The sequence below is a fragment of the Clinocottus analis genome, unplaced genomic scaffold, assembly GCF_023055335.1.
Source record: "Clinocottus analis isolate CAN_PGR_092001 unplaced genomic scaffold, fCliAna1.0.p SCAF_21, whole genome shotgun sequence".
NCBI classification, from domain to species: domain Eukaryota; kingdom Metazoa; phylum Chordata; class Actinopteri; order Perciformes; family Cottidae; genus Clinocottus; species Clinocottus analis.
This window is the reverse complement of record NW_027175943.1, coordinates 12,615,375-12,635,973: the sequence shown is the minus strand read 5'-3', so window position 1 is coordinate 12,635,973 and position 20,599 is coordinate 12,615,375. Positions and strand designations below refer to the sequence as shown.

General features: G+C 44.3%; 1 protein-coding gene across 8 annotated transcripts in view; it reads left to right on the top strand.

The window, feature by feature from the left end:
* The window catches only part of nrxn2b (neurexin 2b), a 638,339-nt gene that overhangs the window by 189,759 nt on the left and 427,981 nt on the right, over positions 1-20,599 (top strand). For 7 of the 8 annotated variants that reach the window (XM_068587904.1, XM_068587901.1, XM_068587903.1 and 4 more), the window contains one exon: positions 13,064-13,081. The exons of the other annotated variant lie outside the window; for it this stretch is intronic. In XM_068587904.1, coding sequence (XP_068444005.1) covers positions 13,064-13,081 — 18 coding nt within the window. The remainder of the gene's footprint in view (positions 1-13,063; positions 13,082-20,599) is intronic. 8 annotated transcript variants of the gene reach the window in all.

Below are 20,599 nucleotides of genomic sequence, written 5' to 3'. Positions count from 1 at the left end.
TCCAACTTCAAAACTAAATATACATATACACATGTAACAATTGCAACTTGACTATCTTTTTACATTTTTAAAACGTTTTTTTAGAGAAATATATTGTCATCCGAGCAAAAATGGACTGAATTCTGAAAGAAGCCTCCAATGGGACTGGAAAAGGACAATACTTTATTAAATTACCAATTTGTCTCAATAATTGTCAAAACAATAGGGTTTAATATGCAAAGTTACATCAACGCAGTCCTGATGCTCACAAAGTAGTAACGTAACAAAACCACCTAACGTATTACTTCCCTAAGTCATCAACATCAAGTTTTTCCTGAATGAATGTCAAATAATACCGCCGCCAATTTCTAAGTCAGCTGTTAAAGTCTCAGTTACAATCACTTTGACCCGGACAATTAATTGGTAGATTAATCAACTAATATAAATATTAAGTGCATAATTTAATCAAGCAGCAGGGCTTGGCAACAGTAACCACAGACCATTAACTCGGGCAGAGCGTTTCTGCACGAGACCGATCACATCCAACAGAACAAGAGCACTAATCACAAATGGAGGTCTGGATGGCGGTCCACTCCGGCGTCTCCAAAGAGCCTTTCTTAACCCCTCGCTAAGCGCCGGGGCAGACTGAAATGGTGCCGCTTTGTTGGACCCCAGGAGAGCTTTTAAAGTGCCCTCCATGTTACCTTTATGCAGAGGCGAGTCGCGCTGTGCAAAATGCTTTATTTTTCCTTTTTAAAATGCACCCGCTCTTTTCCTCTCACACCTCCTACGGTCTTTCAAGTTCCCCCGCAATGTTTCCACTTGTGGTCTTTGTACAATTACAAAGTCTTTGGCATGCGTTCTTAGAACTTGTGACTTTCATTCACCCAATCCGGTGCTTTTTCTAACCGTTTTCAAATGAACAGGAAGACTGTCGGCCATCTCTAAAGGAGCCGATCGCACCAGACGGGACTATTAAAAATGTGCCGTTAGCTAAACTATTGTTTTCCTCTGGTACGGCCTTTTAAACGCTGCGCGTCGTGTTTTTTTTATTTTAAATATTCTCAACTTTTAAGGCGCGGAGCCGCACAGCTCGTCACTGTCACGCTCGGCCAAGGCAGCCAATCGGATCAAGCGAGAGGCGGGGCTTTATTCCTTCTCTTCATGTGGTGTGAACAGCGGGGAATTTAAAAGAAAATGGCTTTTACGAAGAGCTTTACAATTCTGGATGGAAACTCGACTTGGAACGGTAGTTTTGCCATACTTTTTCCTTTTTAATTTTTTTTTCAAAATAAATATTGTGAACCCAAAAACTGCGCTTTTTTTGGGGACTTTTTCCTCCTCATCCCACAACACAGCAAAGACAAGAGCGCGTCGTCTCCTTGAATCCATTTTGTAAATTAAGTTTTAGCGTCCGGTTGGCCCGCTCGACAAAAAAGACGCCTTGACGTTTTTGTCGAGGCGTTTTTTTTAAACGGCTGCGCTTTTAAAAGTCACGTCTCGTGTGATTGGCGCCAAACTGAGCAAAAGATAAAATATGTTTATCACACTGATAACCAGCTAACAGAATGAAACAATTACAGGGAGCATCGCAGATTTCGGAGCATGCCAGTTGATTACCAACGTGTAATAAGTTTGCTTCGCTGTGAACAGGCCCAGACTGTAATGTGATATTTGTATTTCAGTAATTATAGAGCACTTATAATCTGCTTCTAATTGTTTTGCGGTGCACCGCAAATAGCCTCTACTCAAACACTACTTTCCTTTTTGTTTCCTCATAATGCAAATGTCCTCGTAAACAACATCTTTCTATCTAAAATGAGAAGAAATCTCCCGGCTCATCCATTTTTTCATCATGTATCTTTATGAAATCTCCCCCTTTCTAGGAAAGACAAACGTCTCAAGTCGTAGCTAATGTTTAGCATCCACATTTTGCTCTTGACTGACACTCAAGACACTTTCAAATGGCGGCCTGAAATTGCACATTGTTCTTGCGGGAGCTCATAACGGCGAATCAGGGAGCACTTTGGGGTTTTTGCCAGGAAGAAAAACAAACCATTTAATAAAATCAGCGATCAAATGTGGATTCTTTTTACACTCACAAAAGCTCATTACAGGGGAAAAAAAGAGGCAGGAAGCAGACCTGAGCCATGCAGGCTGTGAATGCCGACACTTCATCGACTGTAAAACTCTGAACAAAACATCGCTCTGTTACCGCGAGCCAAGAAGTGAAAGCTGGGAACATAATATGGAGGCTTTTGTCAGGGTTTTAGTTTCCGCATGTCGCATGTGGCTTTACTGGGTGTTTGCCACGATTCTACGTGGATGCATGTGTTTGTATGCAAGTGTTTGTTTGTGTTTGTACTGTCAGGGAGGCTCTTGACATCAGAGGAGAGGTGTGGGCTGATGGCAGCAGGAGGGGATTTGGTGAATTACCAGACTGCAGCCTCAGCATCAAGTCCAGAGGATTAGAGCATGGACCAGGGGATCCAGGAAAGAGATGTGCAGACGCACAAGGAGAAGGGGATCAGTGTGTGTGTGTGTGTGTGTGTGTGTGTGTGTGTGTGTGTGTGTGTGTGTGTGTGTGTGTAGCATTGGTCAAACACTGGCTTCAAGCGCTACCCGAGAACTAAAGAGGCCCCATGTCATATATATCAGGTGAGCACCCTCAAGGTCGTTGTGGATGCACAGAAAGTCTGTCTGGAGCTCTGGCTGAAATTACATCATTATAACAGACACACACTTTTAAAACGCCCACTAAATTATAAATAACATGGATTTAAAAACTCTTTACATGAAGAATACAGATGCTTTTTATTTAGGTAAAAGACATCTTATTAATCCAATATTTACCAAAGGTAGGAGAACATCTTTTATTGTAGAAAATGGCTGCAACACTGTTCCAGAAAGATGATACTACTACGACTCCTCAATGTATTATACACCTAAAAAATAAGTTAAGTGCTTTGAAAAGACATATAAATGCCAAAAAATATAAGATTCAACCGAAAATGTAAATATAAAAGTGTAATTGATGAAGTAATAAAGGCAAGTGAGAGATATATAAAGCCAAGTAAGAAGTAAAAATGGAAATAACCAATTCATGGTAAAGCAATTTTGAAAAAAAGTGTGTTTTTGAGAGTGATTTGAAAAGGAGGAGCAGAGCAGAGACCAATCATCAAATATGTCAAATTGAATTGTGAAATGTCCAGGTCACCAGTGTAGAGATGCTCCAATAGGCTTCACGTGGACTCCTATTGGCTTCTGTGAGTCTCCAAACTAGATGGAGCGTGCCGGTTGTATTGATTGCGACAGGAATGAAGCCCGTAACAGAAGTTTTAGCGCCGACGTTATGAAAGCAGTTTTCTAGATTGTTAGCGGATAAAACGAGATGTCATTTGGGAGATATTAAGTTTGAGAAAGCACGATATGAACGACTGACTTCACCTGTTGGTCAAAAGTGAAGTTTTGTTATCAAAAATAACACCCGGATGTCTGCGCTGTGTTTTTGGGTTTGAACAGGAGGGAGAAGCGGAGTGAGAGGAGCAGCGCTCGCTGGAGAGGTTTAGATCTGATGATTTATCTGAGTTTAAGACCGACTGAAAGACAGGATTGCGTTGTGTTGTTGAAAAAGATCGGCAGATAGGGGAAATGGGAGGTGGATGGTTTTAAAAAAAAAAAAGCACCAGTGGCTGCTTATCAGATTTATTGAGAAAAATAAAAACAATCTAAAATCGTGCCTATAACCCAATGCTAAATGTAAATGCTCAACTGAATCAAAAGCTGCAGTAAGATATAAAACCAATAACAGCTGTGTGTCCATTGTCATCTGCTAAAGGGATATTATTAACACGTGTTTTGACCTGCCCAGAAACCTCACGGACATTTCTGAAAGATGTTACCATTCATGTGATCAAAGCTTCTTTTTTCAAAGTTACATAACTCTTAAAAACAAGTGGTTGAACTCCAGAGGATATAAAACAATCCGGCTCTTGACCCGGACAAAGGTGAAGCGTTGATAGCAGCTCGGACAAATGGGGAGATGGAGAGAGGAGTTTCTTTAATGAAGTCAGTTGGAAGAAAGCCCGGTGAGCATTTGAGTCATGACGCCGGTGAGATATGTGGGTGTGACTGATGGTGTTTCAGAGGCACAGTGTGCAGGATGTGGTGCCGTCCAGCGGCGTGTGGTTGCAGATTGCAACCAACTGAAGACCTCTTGGCTCACTCTTACCGTTCCAAGACTTTAAATGGGTCAGCCAACGAGCGCTAAACCACAGCAACCCCATTTGCCCCGGCCGGAGACCATCCTCACCATGCCAACTCTGTCAAGGGATGGAGGAGGTAGGACCCAAACGCCGTAGAACTGCTCAAAGAATAGTTAATTCAAACAAAAAAAGGGTTCTCAAAAACAAACCAGATGAAAAAACCCAGCAAAAGAAACAAGACCACACAGAAGGAGGGTTTAAATCCAAGAGGAGGAAATGAGCAACAGGTGGACACGATGAGGGCAGCACAGGTGAAGTGAAGCCACAATCAAGAACCAGGTAGACAATCACCAGGGCAGGAAGTGCAGGGACACACAGGACACAAGACTACAAAATAAAACAGGAAACGGAAAACTACAACTCAGGACAAACACTACTTTAGGGAAGACTTACGTCGGACGTTTCGCACACGGCGCATGTGAGAGAACGACAGATGCTTCCATGAAAATGTGTTTTGAGTGTTTAGTTTGACCCTGCGGGGTAAAAACATGACCGTGCAACACTGTGGACCTGTGTGGAGCAGAAGAGATCATTCTAAGCTCGGAAGAAAACACTGATTCTCTTTTTTCAGTTTATCCTACACTAATGAGATGAAAAATGCAGCATGCATGTATATTACAATAATCTATAATCGGGATACAACAGGTACATATACAGTACATCGTATCATTCATTACTCTAAGTACAGATGTACCACCTAAGTCTACGTCCAGAACTTGCAGTAGCAAAGTAGTACTAGACACAAACCACAAGAGCACACTCACTACAGCGCTCTTATTCTAAATATATTAAGATGACACACAGCCTCTTTTTTATTTATTTATTTGTACCCCTTTTAGCCACGACAACATCTTCCCCTCCACGCTGCTGTCCTTGTTGTTTTCTTCAGGGAGAGCCACTGCAGTCTCCTGGCCTCTGAGGGTCCAACGGATGAAAAAATAAAAAGGATGAAAAGCACTCTAGCTATCGAGCCAGCTTAGTCTCTCAGCAGTGTCACTGTTAGCTGGCAACATATCATCCTCCTGCGGATGCAGCAGCAACCAAGTACTAAATAGAAATGAATCATTAGATCAAAGGGGGGCAAAATCTGTTATGTTTAGCATATTAGCGTGAGGGAATCAGCAACTGATTTAAGATTGATGTGTGTAATTAAGCCTTTTTGACAGTTGGTTGTGATGTCTATAGTTGGCTGCCTCCCACAGAAAGACCCCGTAATTAGCTGTTTCAGCAAGTCCCCCCAAATTCCATATATTTATGTCCATTTGAGCAAAAACAAAACGGTGCATTTTCTTGTCCAAAATTAGAGGAGCGTAAGCTTTTTTGCAAATACTTCAATGTGTCCACACATATGTGTTCTGTGCACAGAAGATCAAATGTGCTTAGAAGGAAGCCGATGGCGTGTTGGTCCCTCCCGTCACTTGGCAAATCACTTCCTCCAGTTTTCAGAAAGCTACCTCGCCCACGCAGGAACCACAGGGGTTACTGCACAAAAATATTAGGCCCACGACGTGAGCGAGTGTAGCATTGAAGGGACAATGTAAATGGAATAAAATATGTTTTTTTCTTCTTTAACTCGTTGAAAACTGTGGAACCAATGTTGTCTTCAGACCTCTTTTTCCCTGTGTTTGAGTGTTTTTCCCTGTTTGAGTCGTTGTAGGAACCCCAAATTAATTCCAATACGTGTGTTTATTTGTTGAGCAAAGTCTTCGGAAAAAAATGTATATCTGCAAAAAAAAAATCCCTTTTAAAATATATTTTGATCGTAACTATGAACATCCAGCATGATATGAGCCAGATTGCCCAAAAATGCCTCCTGGAGCGTCAATAAGACACCTTTCTGGAAAGATTAGGACCTAAAGAATCAGAATCTGCAACAAAAATCACAATAAAACAAAGACTTGGTCTGTTAGGAAGGAGTTTCAGGAAGAAAAAAAAACGTTTTTTTATACTAAAAGATTGTCTGAATGGGGCATGCTGGGACCAGAATGATTTTCGTGCACTGTTCCAAAAGGTTAAAAGTAAAACAAAATGTCAGGCTTTTGAGGGCAGCTATGAAGCTACGGTGGAAGTAGTCCCTCTTGCCCCGCTGTGCATGTTCCTGGATTTCCAGGAACATGGCCGTTATCTTTGTGTTGGCGTTCTCCCTGACCAGGGGTCGATGCCCGCCTTCGTCTCCAGGTGCATTCCTGATGGGTTGGAAGTGACTCCGGCCTCAGCAGGACGGGCCCTCGGTTTAGAGTCCCCCCTCCGGTGAGCCGGGTGCCGGGGCCGTCCACTCCAATTAGCTCAGCGCCAGACTTGACTTGCACGGCCGGGGTTAAAGCGTGTCCTTCCTTCTTACCTTTTTTGCAGACCATTAGCCGCCCCCTGGGGTAGGACATGATAGTGCACACACGGCCTCAGGGCTTGCTTTACACCGTCTCCCCTTTCATTCTGCTCCCGCTAACTTCTTTGAAGGGTTGCAGCGTCGTAGTGAGAGACGCTTCTTCTTTGCCCCAGTCACTGTTTTCACAATACTCCATTACATGACGCTTTTATGCAAAGCGACTTACATTTTTGCTCTATACACCGCAGACACAGCAACGGGGAACGATTAGGGGTTAAATGTCTTGCTCAAGGACACAACAGAGCCACTGATCCTCTAATAGAAAGACGGGCATGCTAACCACTGAGCCACAGTGTCCTCGCGACTAGCATCTTCCTCCTTGACTCAGGGTTCATATTGAAAATGTCACTGTAATTCAAATCATATCAGTTACTCTGGATGTTTGTTTTAAATGGATTTGGATCTCAGTGAATTAGCCACGAATGTTGTGTGTGCAGACTGTACCGAGTCAGTTGCATGCTTGGTCTACTGACCTAACCTTCACAAACACTGACCCTGCATGAGCTGAATGTGAGCTGTTTGCTAATTACTTCTTTTTTCTTTCAATGAATGCAACCTTCCTTTGTGGTGACCCCTTCTCTAAAAGATCATAATTACACTTCCCCATCAGTACCTTGCCTTTCCTTCTCCTTTATCTCCCCCACACCACACAAAAAAAGAGCTGTGTCCTGTCAGACTTGTTGACTGTGACTCTCACTGCACATGTGGACATCTCCAGACTTAAAGAAATAACAACTGAGCAGAATGTGGATGGTAAGCAGTAGTGACGGACCGTGGAAGAGAGGCAGCAAAGCAGAGCTGAAGAATGGGAACTAACGCTCAGGAATCTCTTTTAATTTACCTATTTACTTAATCCCTCTTCAAACGCACTGCTTTGAAAGTCAGTGTCACGTCATCCTGACATTGCCTTGTTATACTGTGTGGAACAATGTCACACAGATACAATGCATGAAGAGCACGTTAAACTCGCTACTTTGGCACACACAAAAAAATCCCTTTTCATGAGATTCAATGTTCTTTGGAAGTCGTCTTGATAGCTCGCGCGGCTATGTGCATTTTCACACCAATAGGTCTATAAACAAATTTCTTCGAAGTGAAATCTTGTGCCAATACAACCTCTCAGCAGTCACAGTGACACCAATGAAATGAAAATGTTACAGAACCCAAAACCTCGAAATAAACCTAGTTCTTTGTCGTCTTCGCCTCTCATTCGTCAGTCAAACACAGACACGGAGGAGTTTGAGATGTGCGGAGGGACAGTGGATGATTATGTTTCAGTGACATCTTGAGGGGAAATTAAACGGAGGCACTGAATGTCACATGCTGATCTCTTTGCCTCACTTTCAGCACATCATGTTCTTGGCACTCGGCTAGATGAACACTTGACTTCATGTCAAACTGTCTCATGACAAAGTGACTGTGTAACTTATTAGAAGCGTCCGGGACGTTTTGTATCTACTTGGGTTGGGTTGGATATCTGACAGCGGGTCACGGGCAAGCCAAGAGTGTGAAACCAGGGAACAGCAAATGTGCACACAACTTCTACTAATACTTTAAATGAAAGCGTTGCATTGAAAGTACTTCCACACGCTTAGACACTGGGCTACCGTACGTTACCTCACGCCGAGTCCTGGTTCCCTCGGGCCTCGCTTCCCTCCAGCAACACGACCCCCAGCAGCTTGGAGATGAAGCTGCTGCTCCCTCCAGAGCTCCATTCTTCACTAAAGCTAAAATAGTATTGTAGTTGGTTTTCAATAAAAGCCCAGTGCAAGACATCGCCGCCTGAATGCATCATAATGGAAACTTACTAGTTCCTCCTCTGTGGGTTAATTTTTCACAAGGTAAATGGACCTATACGGCGCTTTTCTAGTTTTCCGACCCCTCAAAGCGCTTTAACACCACATGACATCATTCACCCATTCACACACCGATGGGAGGAGCCACCATGCAAGGGGCCACATCAGCATCATCAACCGTTCACACACCGTCGGACCAATTTAGAGTCAAGTGTCTTGCTCAAGGACACATTGACATGGACTAGCGGAGTCGGGGATCGTGCCACCGATCTTCTGATTGAAGGTCGACCCTGCTCACCACTGAGTCGCCCTGCGGGTGGCGTGACCACTCGAAAACCACAAACGATGTCCTGACCTCATATTTAAGCGAGTCAGTAACACCTCACGTCACACTGTGATGGTTAACGTTAAACTACGCCAGTCATCCGCGAGGGGAAACCCGTACGGCTCACGGATCGACAGCGGTCCGTTCCCCCGCTGCTCCACTACCCTGAAGCCGTGTCGGCAGTGTAAACCGTGCGCAGGTGGTCGCGCTCTGCGGTGAACCTGGAGCGTCTCCTTTTCAGGGTATTCTATTCCTTGCACAGCTTGAGGGAGCTCAGTGGAGTGGATAGCCGGTTTGCTTCTATCCATTTATCTTATTAGGTGAAATCCACCGGTAATACAATCTTGATGGAGGCTGAATGCCAGCAGCGTTCACTTGTTTGCTCACCGTTGTGCAGAATAAGCACAAACAGTCATTCCAACAGTCGGGTTGTCGCCTTTCTGGAGTAAAGTCTCTTTCCCCCTGAGTCTCTTGAGGATTCAGGAAATGCACAATCATTCGTATTGCCGTACTTTGCCAGCCGTGGAGGAGGTGGGGGGGGGGCTGTTAGATCTATGGAGACACCAGTCACATCACAGGACACCACACCTGGAGCAGTTTTAGCTACACAGAGACAGGATGGTGTGATGAAATAGTTAAAGTAAGAGCAAAACTCAGCCGGAGCTTTTTGAATGAATTCATTGATTCCTAATCTGTGGTTCTTCCTATCGCCTCAGGCTAAGTCTATTTTCATATTCACTATCATGTTTTTGTAATGTAATGTAAACAGTTAGATACGCTTACACGCGTCCTAATGAGTGAATCTATACATGTTCTCATTTTGATACTTTTGAGGTGCAGTCAATATCTTTTTAGTGGTGATTGGATTCAGTTTAGAATCAGCATTTCCAGGCTCTGCTATTGATCAGCCGACCCGGGACATGGATTACTGGCACACTATTGGTGACACAGAGCCATTGTTAACCCTCTGAGACTTTTAACTAGACGACCTAATTAATCCATACCAACCATATCACGCTAGCTTCGAGAAGGGGGTTGAATAACGCTCCAAAGCAAGGCTACATTTTAGCGAGCGAGAACCACAATGGCCTTTTTCTAAGATAATATCTGAATGAAAATGGATTTTATAGCTGCCAAAGTTTCTCACCAGACTCTTGTGGATCCAATGAGTCCAATTGTATTCATGTGTGATGACAGTTTTTGCAAGATAATCTCAAACGAACCAATTATTTTAAGCCTGAAAGCAAAGTTTTAAGTTTTAAATCAACATGATCACATTTCTTATTTCTAATTTCTTATAACGAGGGCCTCTAAGGGTTAACTGTGCTATTTTACTCTCTACTAATCTAATAACAACCACAAAATACAAACAAAAAGATATGCGAGTGACTCACACCCTGACTGCTGATGCTCACATGATCGTGTGAGTCTGGTTTTATTTATTTTTGGGTCACCTGAAATGTGCACGGGCATGGTTTGACCTTAATGTGTCCTTGAATTATCCTTCTCCTATTGTGTGTGTGTGTGTGTGTCCAGCAACTCACTCATTCAAATGTGTCGCGTTCCCTCCACACTTCTCTCTCTCTCTCTCTCTCTCTCTCTCTCTTTCTCTCTCTCTCTCTCTCTCTCTCTCTCTCTCTCTCCACAAACGGAGCGAGAAGGGTTGACAGCTAAGCGACGCTGAGAGAGAGAGGTGTGGAGAGTGTAAATCAACATCAGACAGGGGTCACTACTTCTCAGCTGTGAGGCCGAGTTACTGGAAAAAAAAGAATGGGATGCGAGGCTGGGGGGAGAGGGGGGGGGGTGATCGGAGGTCATTTCCCAGCTTGCGTTTCAAGTGATGGCACTGCGGCCACAAAAACATACATGCCTTGTTAGGCGTAATAATGTGTATCATATCGTATCGTGTGTGAAATGTGGCCGGGCTTACATGAGCCAACACGCATCTTACCAGCTTGGATTTTAATACAACTTCCCTCCAATAGAATACTGACATCCCCCCCCTCTCCCCTTTGTGCTGTTGATACCATCTAGCTGGGGTTATATACTATACTGCGGGGGTCACTCCAGACGTTACAGCGCTACCCCTGGGTCCTATCGGCTCTCCAGGGTGATAAATCATCACTAAAAACGTGGTCACCGCGTCCCTGCAGCCTCGCGCCGCAAGGAGGACCTGGCGGCCATAACCGAAGCTGCCACCGCGTTACATTACAACATCTATGTACGCGCTACGTGTGTGTGTGTACACACTGTGTACATCTCCGGCTCCTCCGTGGCACTCGCTGTGGCCTGGGACAAGTGGAAGGGGATGATAGATGAGCTGTATTTGACCAGCTATTTCTTCATGCTCTATCTTGGCCTGTTTGTGTCTCTCACACACACACACACACACACACACACAGCCCTGTACCTCTGTGTGTTAGAGCGCGGTCGTCGATGTCAGGAACAAGCAGGGCAGCTGATACCACTCGGAAACGAGGAGTTATCCGTGTCAAAACCCCCGGATATTAACAAACAAGGCCCGGGAGACTCGGACCTATTGATTGCGTTCGTTCCTCCGGCACCTCTTCTTTCCTTTGCCTTCGTCCACCGCTGTGAACATTTTAAGCGCCCGCCTCTGCTCCCGTGCCCGGCAACGTTGTCCGGGTCTGGCAGAGTATTATGGACCGTCAGGGAACTCCAACCGGCAGCTCAGTGGCCGGAGGTATCGCGCTCCCTCTCCATTCAATTCAGTTTATTTTGTACAGCCCAAAATCACAAGATATGCCTCGGAGGGCTTTACAGTCTGTACACATGACATCCTGTCCCAGGACCTCACATCGGATCAGGAACAACTCCCCAAATAAAGATAGTAAAAACCCTTTTACAAGGGAAAAAAGGGAAGAAGCCTTCAGGAGAGCAACAGAGGAGGATCCCTCTCCAGGGTGGACAGAAGCAGTAGATGTCATGTGACTCTCCTGACTCAAAGCGTATCTTTGCACACTCACTTAGAGCTAAGATAACATTACACGCCTTTACATTACTTCTTTAACTCTTTGTAACAAGCTCCTGGTCCCGCCCCCCCAGCACCAATGACTGCTTTTATTTCCACATCCTGCTCTCTTCCCTCCGCTGCGTCCATACTGAGCTTCATATCGGGATGAAGACACAAACCCCTCATCCGCATCAGCTGAGGCCACTTAGGCTCCTCCCCCTCCGCAGCTGAGCCTAGCCACGCCCCTCAGCCGCCGCACTCTTTTTGTTAGAACTCAACTTCCCTGAAAAAAAAACAAAAGTCCAGTTTTGTTTTCCATAAGTTCATTGGAGGCCTCTCCGCCCGCCATTGATCCACACACCCAGTGTACGCTCGCTTTAATACGCAACAGCTGCCAACAGCTACAATCTTTAATTAGGTGTCCGACCTGACAGCATGATCAATATTTCAGATGAAAATTATGCAACCGTATTATTTTTTCTTTCATTTTTTGCATCATTTATTGAACACTGGAAGGAATCCAAAAAGGGAGAACGAGCCGGGCTGCGTTCCCATTTCATTAATGAAGCCGTGTGGTGAGGTGTTGGGTGGTCCCTGGCATTTCTTCATAACTCGCTACCTGGCTCTTCCTCAATCTCTCTCAATCTCTCTCAATCTCACTCAATCTCTCCCATCATGTGTGACTCTGACTGCAACAGTGTGAACTCCACCTGTCAGGAGGCAGAAGCTCCTCCTCTGCTGTTTGAACTATTTCATACAATACATTACAAACTATTTGTGCATCTCTACCACTGAGTTGTTGAATTATGGATATTTATAATTGCTCTTCTTTTTTTTCTTGAGTTTAATATTTGTTATTGTTGTTATTCCTCTTGACTAGATGACTTCTGTTTTAAAAGCTGCTTAATTGGATCATGTGTTGTTTTTAAAAGTCACACAGTTCGAGATAATTATTATTATTATTTTATTTTTGTCAACCCGACAACACGGTCATTTGTTTTAATGAGTTTGAGTCCGAGTAGGAGTGAATGTCAAGAAGTTAGGTGTTGGCTGAGAGGTCTATATATACATGACCTTTAATATCCACGACTTTTAGAAAGAAAATAGCACCGCCGGGTTCTGAACATCGTGGCGGGTTGTTTTCCTCCGCCGTCTCAATTAGCAGCTCTGTTGAGGTTCACGTGTGGAAAGACATCTCATGCTAATTGCAGAAAAAGCTTCTTTTTCAGCCAGTGCTACTACATCTCATTGTGTTGTACCATCTCTTGGTGAGCAGGAGTTTCAAAGTGACACGTTGCTCCGTGAACTGATTCCCTTTTTATTTCTCCTTCTCTCCAGGTGACTCCTCTCAAGTCGGTAAGTGGACTTCTTTCTATACTTTCTATACCTTTTATGCACGTTCTAGTTCTAGTCCATCTTTATTATACAGTCGGCAAACATCAGCAGGCACATCAGCAACACATCTCTTTTAATTTTAACTTTCCTGTGAAGAGCTGCTTGGCGTTCTCTCTCTCTGCCCCCGCCCCCTCACACCCGCCCTCTCATTTGCATCCTTTATGCTTCGCAGCTATTTGATAACGCCGACTACATTACCTTTAATTTGTTTGTACTGTATATTGAAGGATACTAAATGTCTGCTGTGGAGAGACGGAACTCTTAGTCTCTACTTTGCAAGTCTCCTAAACTGCATTACTCTCCAATGTAAATGCAAATGTGGGGAAAAAAAAAAAAAAAAAAAGGTTTCGGCGAATGAATCGCCAGTTTGGGAGCCCGGGCACAATTGAGTTTGAATGACATTAAACTGTACGACGCTGCCGCGCCGCACTGACTCGCCTTATCGGGATCCAGGAGTCAATGAGCGGTTCCAGTGTCATTTCCAAGTTCCAGAGCTTTGTGAAAAGGGATGCGGCGATTCAGATTGAGCGCTGTGTGTGTCGGTGGCTACATGCGCATGAGGGTTATAACCGCTTTCATTCACACATTATTTATTCATCTGTCTTTTGAACGCTGCACCTATCAGCCTTTCAATCTGTGTGGTTGAGTGCTTCCCATGTTTGAATGGGACTATTGGTCGCAATCTCCACGTCCAATTCATATCCTCGCGGCTATTAGCGGCCGGCTTTCCTTCTAGCTAGCGCTTCCGCGTTGCACTGAATTTCAACCTTCCCATTCAAGTAACTTATGAGAGGGAAGTGCAAAGTTTTGGGGCGCGATCCAATTTCCTCGTCCATGTTGTTGGGCCATTACGGCTTGTATTAAAAAAAAACGCAGGCAGATGCTTTATCTGTGAATAATGCTGACGCGTCACAGGATGCTAGCTTTCTATCTGCATTTCATTTGGAGTCGGAGTTGGTGGAGGACGAGGGAGGTGGGGCAGAGGGATGAGAGAGGAGACGGACAGACTAATGGGACGTAGCCACCACACCCCGCACAAACGGTGAGCAAATGAGTTTAAAAGTGGAACTCGCAGCACTTTGCGGCAGCCGAGTCCCGCTTTAGTGATGTGTCAGTGTTATCGCTCGGCCTTCTAATAATTAGCTTTGTCTCGCTGCGGTACCTGCTATGCATTATGAATGTGGAATAATAATCACCACAGCTGAATGTTAAGCATCCATTGAGTGGAAAAAAAACATGCAGTTCTTCTCACACAGTCCCAATAAATCGTTTTTGGACCAATCCCACGGGGAATATTTCCCCCCTTTGAGTTCTGTGCTGTGATAATTCAAGCATGTCTCTTGATCCTTATATGTAAATAGTTGTGTGTGAGAGTGTGTGTGTGTGTGTGTGTGTGCATGTCTAGCTTTGTCCAGTGAGTGTTTGGCCCAGATGTCTTGATGTCATCTGAATACTAATGTGGCATTTTGTCCATCTGCGACCGTTGAAAGCCGGGTGGGGAACGGGGACGTGTTTAGGGACGTATACACGCCAAAGCTCTCAGACCAGAACCACCTCTCACCACCCGACTAGAACCAAGCTCCAGAGGCGGAAAGCAATACAACAATTACATTACAGTTTGATCTGGGGGGGCAAATTGAGTTTAGTGTTCATTAATACCACCGGGCAAAGAAGTCAGAGATAATTCAGTTCAGCTTTTGAGACACAAGCTGTTCATATAGCAGTCTGCAAAGTGACCATAGTTCTGGCAGGTGTGCATTTCAGTGCAGGTATTGAAGACATTTTTGTAGATTCCAGCTAGAAAAGTCATTATACACTTACTGAGTTTATTGTTTGTTCTGCATACAGTGGAGCAGCAGTGTTACATTGTTGAGCAGAACCACGGCGCTGCATTGTAAAAGTAGAAGTCAGGCAACATGCAAAACATGCCTTTTTTTAAGTAAAAGTATCTACACATTGAGAAGTAGTATTTATTGACTCTGCATAAGTCATAATCCACACAGAGTGAGTCATTAGCAAGTGATCGCTGCACCGTCTTTTTGTTGTTGGTCTAACCACAATGCAGTGGCCAAGAGATGCGTATTTGCCCTCCGTTTCTTTCAAGCTATGTCAAATAAAATCTCGCCATCACATCGGGGTTGCGACAAAATATCCATCCTGGAAATGTATCTTGCTGTTTTTCTGGACCGTCGAGTTTCCTTCTTCACTTGCCAGGCTTATACGGCGGGTAGTGGCAGAGGTAATTGTTGTCCCTTAGCTTTAGAGGCAGGCAGACACACTACAAACACAGATCCTTATCCCATTGCTGCATTTCATTGTGACTCTAAAAACTGGCATTGGCAGAGGCAGACACATCTTTCAGTCCACATCTCTCTCTCTGTCTCTCTCAAGCCTTGTTCTCCTCGGCTCAGATGATTAGCATCTCTCTCTCGCTCCCTCTTCCTTTTTTCTCTCTCTTTCCCTCCCTTGAATGCCAACCTCGGGCTATAGTCAGAGCCAGCAGAAGCCTCTTCAAGCAAATGCTGCAATGGGATTGGCCTGCTCACCACACATGGTGCTAAGGATGCTCAGTCAACCACACATCTACAATTAGGACGGGGAAACGGAGGATTCAGACTCTCTGTTGGATGGAGAGTGGCACTTAGTCTAAGACCGTGTTTTTCTCCACACTCCCACATCTCGAATGTTCAATAGTCACAAACAAATTGTGTCAATAGACGAGTTTTTTTTCTTTTTACTCGCGCCATAGTTATTTTCATACAACGTAATCGAGCGTTGTGCATCTCTACACCGTTAGAGAATTCCTTTTTGTGCAGCTGCTTCCTTCTGGACCGACACAGGCGTGAAGGAACAGCCCCACCGTGGATCATAACTGTCCTAATTTATGAATGTCTTTCATCACCTCGGTCATTAAAATGCTGCAAACCTGAAGAATTTGCCAGTTTGATCGCAGCGACCTGGCTACTCAATTAAACAAGTCTTGAGCATCGGCCACGGACGTGGACGTGGGAACAAAGACAATAAAAAACAACACACTATTTTCCCCTGGAAACGCAACCAGTACTTAAGCTATTTTCCCCTCCCGGTGATAAACAGCACCGTCTCAGAAAGAGCACAACAAAATGGCCGATCTGCACTATAACTCCCAGGCCTGTGGCCACATTTACATACTAGAGGAGGGCGGTAATGAGATAGCTACCTGAGATAATTGCTACTTAAGGCGTCCAGCTCTCATTCCCTACTACAGGGAACCAGTTTAAATCACTACAATTAAATGTGCACTCATTTGCTCCATTTGAGGCCCCGTTTATGCCATTTTATGCTCCACTGTGTCTTAACACATCCGTAAATGAAATGGAGAAAGCTCAGACCAGTTAATGAGCGAAGCTACATGGATGTATGGATAAGGAAATGATAGCCGGCCATGAGTAAGTGATACAAACGTGTGTCCCCTCCACTGTGTTTAAGCTCACATCCCTCTGGCATTGGCATGCGTCTCACATTGGAACTGCATCCTGATTAGCTGGATTACATTTGCAATGGTACACTGTCTTTCCATCATCAAAATGTTTCCCTTTGTAGTGTATGCATTCGTTTAAATCATCAGAAACAAGACACCTTGTCTTGCTTGTTTCCCGCCCACAAGCAGGGACGACGTGCCTGGGCTGAAAATGGGCCCGGCACTTTGAGATGCCAAGCTTTTCTTTTTAGCAGTAATTCCAACACTAAAACTATTTTTGTTGTGTTGGATTTCCTCCTTTTTAGATTGATTCATATGTTTCTGTTGTTGGGGAACGGTCTGTGGACGAGGGATGTAATACATGTGGACTGTGTTGTAGCCATTTATGGTACATTTAGGTGGTTTGATCATATATTTTCGCTAACTTATATTTGTTCTGTCAGTCCACTCATGCAAATCCAGAAACAGCTCGAGTTGCTGAACCAATCATATGTTAGAAGAAGACTTTTCTGAGTCTGACATGTTGACATAAACTGTGATGTTAGCCTCCAGCTGCACGACACAAGCTAACAGGCTTCATTGTCTACATAGGCCTAACAATAAAATGTCAAGTACATCCCCTTATGATTTCTTTTTTACACCTGGCAGCCTGTATATTCAACATGTTATATAATACATTAGCTTTGCCATGGAGCGTTGCATGCATTTAAGGCCTCGTTTTAGTTATAAGTTGATAGAATGTGTATTAAGGTGTCTTGAGTGGGTGAATCTAAATACAAAAGAAAGCAAAATTGCAGAATGAGCTGTAGTAAAATATGAACGAAGAGACAAGCTCATGTCAGGTGCCATAGAAAATGCTCATTCCAGTATTCTAAGAAGATAAGTATTGAAAGAGCCAGCCAAAGGAGAGAAACAACCATTTGTAAAGTCGCTTTATACTGGTTATCTTTGGTTGTTTGACCTCATGCGTTGGTGTGTGTCAAGACAAGCTGAATCACAACAAAACAAAGTATGTTTCATTCATTTCCTCATGATAGATGTGTCAGGGTCAGACCCTGAAGAGCAGCGCAGATGTAGATGCTAGGTGAAAAAGAAACGCTTGTTTGTTCCTCACACTATATAAAACCATGAAGTTGTGGCTCTATACTCAGTGCGGCTGTGGCGTGGCTTAGAAATGACATCGTTAACACTAACGACAATAAATCCTCATTCGTAAAACGTTAATGTTGCTGACGGTGACTATAACTGCTGACCCCTTTTTCTTTTTTGGGGGGGGGGAGGCTGGAGAAGTCCCTGAAATGGCCATCACTCAAACCCACCGCTGTTATATTTTATCCTCGTCTGGACTCAAACGAATAAATTAAACCGTAATAGCTCGTCTGCTAAAGAAGTAGCGTCGGGCGGTTTTAGAAGATGGCGCGCCGATAGCGCGTGATCGCCGAGCGTCGTGTACTCAGCTGAGACTGCACACGAGGAATAGGAGACGGAGATAGACCCACATTGGTTCCAGCATGTGAAGATTAACGGCGTCCGCTCCCATTAGCCTCAGAGTAATTGCTAAGACAGCGATGAACATTCCACAGCTCTAATCCTCAAATCAAAGAGAAGTTGCGCAGACCACCAACATTCAGGTTTGATTTCCTTCACTCAAAACACGTCTTAATCTTTCCATCTTGTTCAGAGATCACAGTGCGGCAGAGGAGACTCACTTCCTGTATTTGCTAATTAGCTACACTTTAATTCAGGGTTGTTGAAAGGCTCTGTCACGTAGTACAGAAGGGTAAAAGCAAGCGTTGTTGAAGTACAGACCCTGATTCTTTGACAACGCTAGCATTTCTGAGTGTGGAGATTCTCTGACATGCAATAGTGTGTGACACACTTACGCTGTGAGGAAAACCCGCATTTCCTTAGAGAGAACTCTCGGTGTGGAGAAAAACAGTATCCATAGATGAAAGATGCAGGGAGAACAAAGCATGTCGGGGAGGTGAGCTTGGTGTGTAAGAGTTGTTTTGTGTGCGTGTTGTTAGACGGCGGCAGAATTGTGAGGAAATAAAAAAAATACAATTCATGCCTCCGTTTTGACCTTGTAGCTAATCCTGCTATGTTTGAAACAAACGCACTTCCTCCTTTGGCTTTGATTCATTGACTGTCCTTCGGCATTAGTGGAGAAACCAAGGCCGGACTTCCTCACCGCGCTCGGCAGGCTCGTTGCAGATCTATTAGGTTGATTTGACTCCATGAGGGGTTAGACAGAGAGACGGGAGAAACAACTAAAAAGGAAAAAGGGCAGAGTGATGTGGTTATATTATGGGAGCAGCAGGGGTGTTTGCTAAGTAGCATAGCGCCAGTTCGCTGCTGCACACGGGCCTCGGTGCCCTGTAGCTCCACAGCTTAGAGGGAACGTTTATTAGCAGCCACAGCTTATTACCAGCAGCTGGTGCGGTGACCCGCCCCGGGCCTGTCGCATACATTAACACATGCCATCACACACACATACACATCTGTACACTTTCACTGTTATGACTTTAAAATGGACTGCACTCATTCCCCAACCTGATTGCGTTCATCCCTTATTATGATGCCGTGAAAGCAACACTTGCAAATGAAAGCATCACCACACGAGGACAGAGACCAGTGTGCTGTTGTGTGTTGCAGTGGATATCCTCTTCATCAAATTGGAATTCCTGTTGAGGGGCGTTGCTGCGAGGTCTTTCATGACGGCAACTCGACACACACTCATCAGTACACAGCTCGTCTGTTTGTTCTCACTAAACACGCTGCTAGCTGCTGCTGCTAGCTGCCGCTGCTGCTGCTAGCTGCTGCTGCTAGCTGCTGCTGCTGCTAGCTGCTAGCTGCTGCTGCTCCTGCCACTGCTATCTAGCGCGTCACTATTTGTGTTTGAGAGGACTTCTTAGAAGGATGATTCCAACATAATGTCAAACATAACACAACACGTTTGAAGGTATCCATTCACTGGATACAAAAAGAGGGAAAATTGATATTTATTTTTCGGGGGAGAAAAATGTAATAACCATTATTTGACATGGAGATAATCCTAAATGTCAGTATGACTGTAAAACCCCAAAGTGCCTTTGCAGAGAAGGACACATTTACACACAGTGTGAGAGCTGTGACACACTACTTTTTGATGAAGGTTTACCTGACCTTAAGTAAATCTCCCAGGCTTTTTTCAAGGACATTTCCTTTAACATTTGCATTGATAACACAATAACTTTTGCATTGTTTATTCATTATTGATTAGATATGAGGATTGTTTAGCCACAAATGCACATCCACAGCCCCTTTCCATGGCTCTAATATGCCAACGTATGCCTGCCTCGCCAGTCGTCAGACACGACAATAATAATTACAAGCGTGTTCATTGAATATCTGTCACATTGTTTCTCATGTTTGACAATCACCACGCTGTCAGTCACCAGAGCGAGGCCACGTGTATACCGACGCTCTCACATTGGCGATCATAAATCACACACTGTGTCTGAGTCCTCATCGTCAGCGACGTCTCAATCTTCATCAAACGTCAAAAAATTCATCAATAATGGAATAGTTCGAGCCGGAGCTCACATGGAAACATGTATTGCTGCACATGGTACACCATCAGGAAACATAGAGATACGATGATGACAATAAAATGGAACGCAAAAAAAGCAAATACAAGAATAACATTCATAAATGCAGCTTTAATTTGTATAATGAAAGCTGATAGCATAGACTGAAAACACACAATCTCATTAAATAATGACGTACATTGCTTTTTTTTCCCCAACGTATCCTCTATTTTTACTTCCACACAACTGAATCCTACTTGGTTTTGCTTCAGACAACCTCGTGTCCACCCAGCGGCACACATTTGGATCGTGCGTTCTCTTTCCATGAGTACCGTCTCATGTGTGGGTTACAGCTCCGTCGGCAAACAAGACTACAGTAAATTATCCAGAGGCTCGCGGTGGTATTAACTGCGCTGAAGGGGATTAAGCGGCGGTTTGAAGGTATTGAGT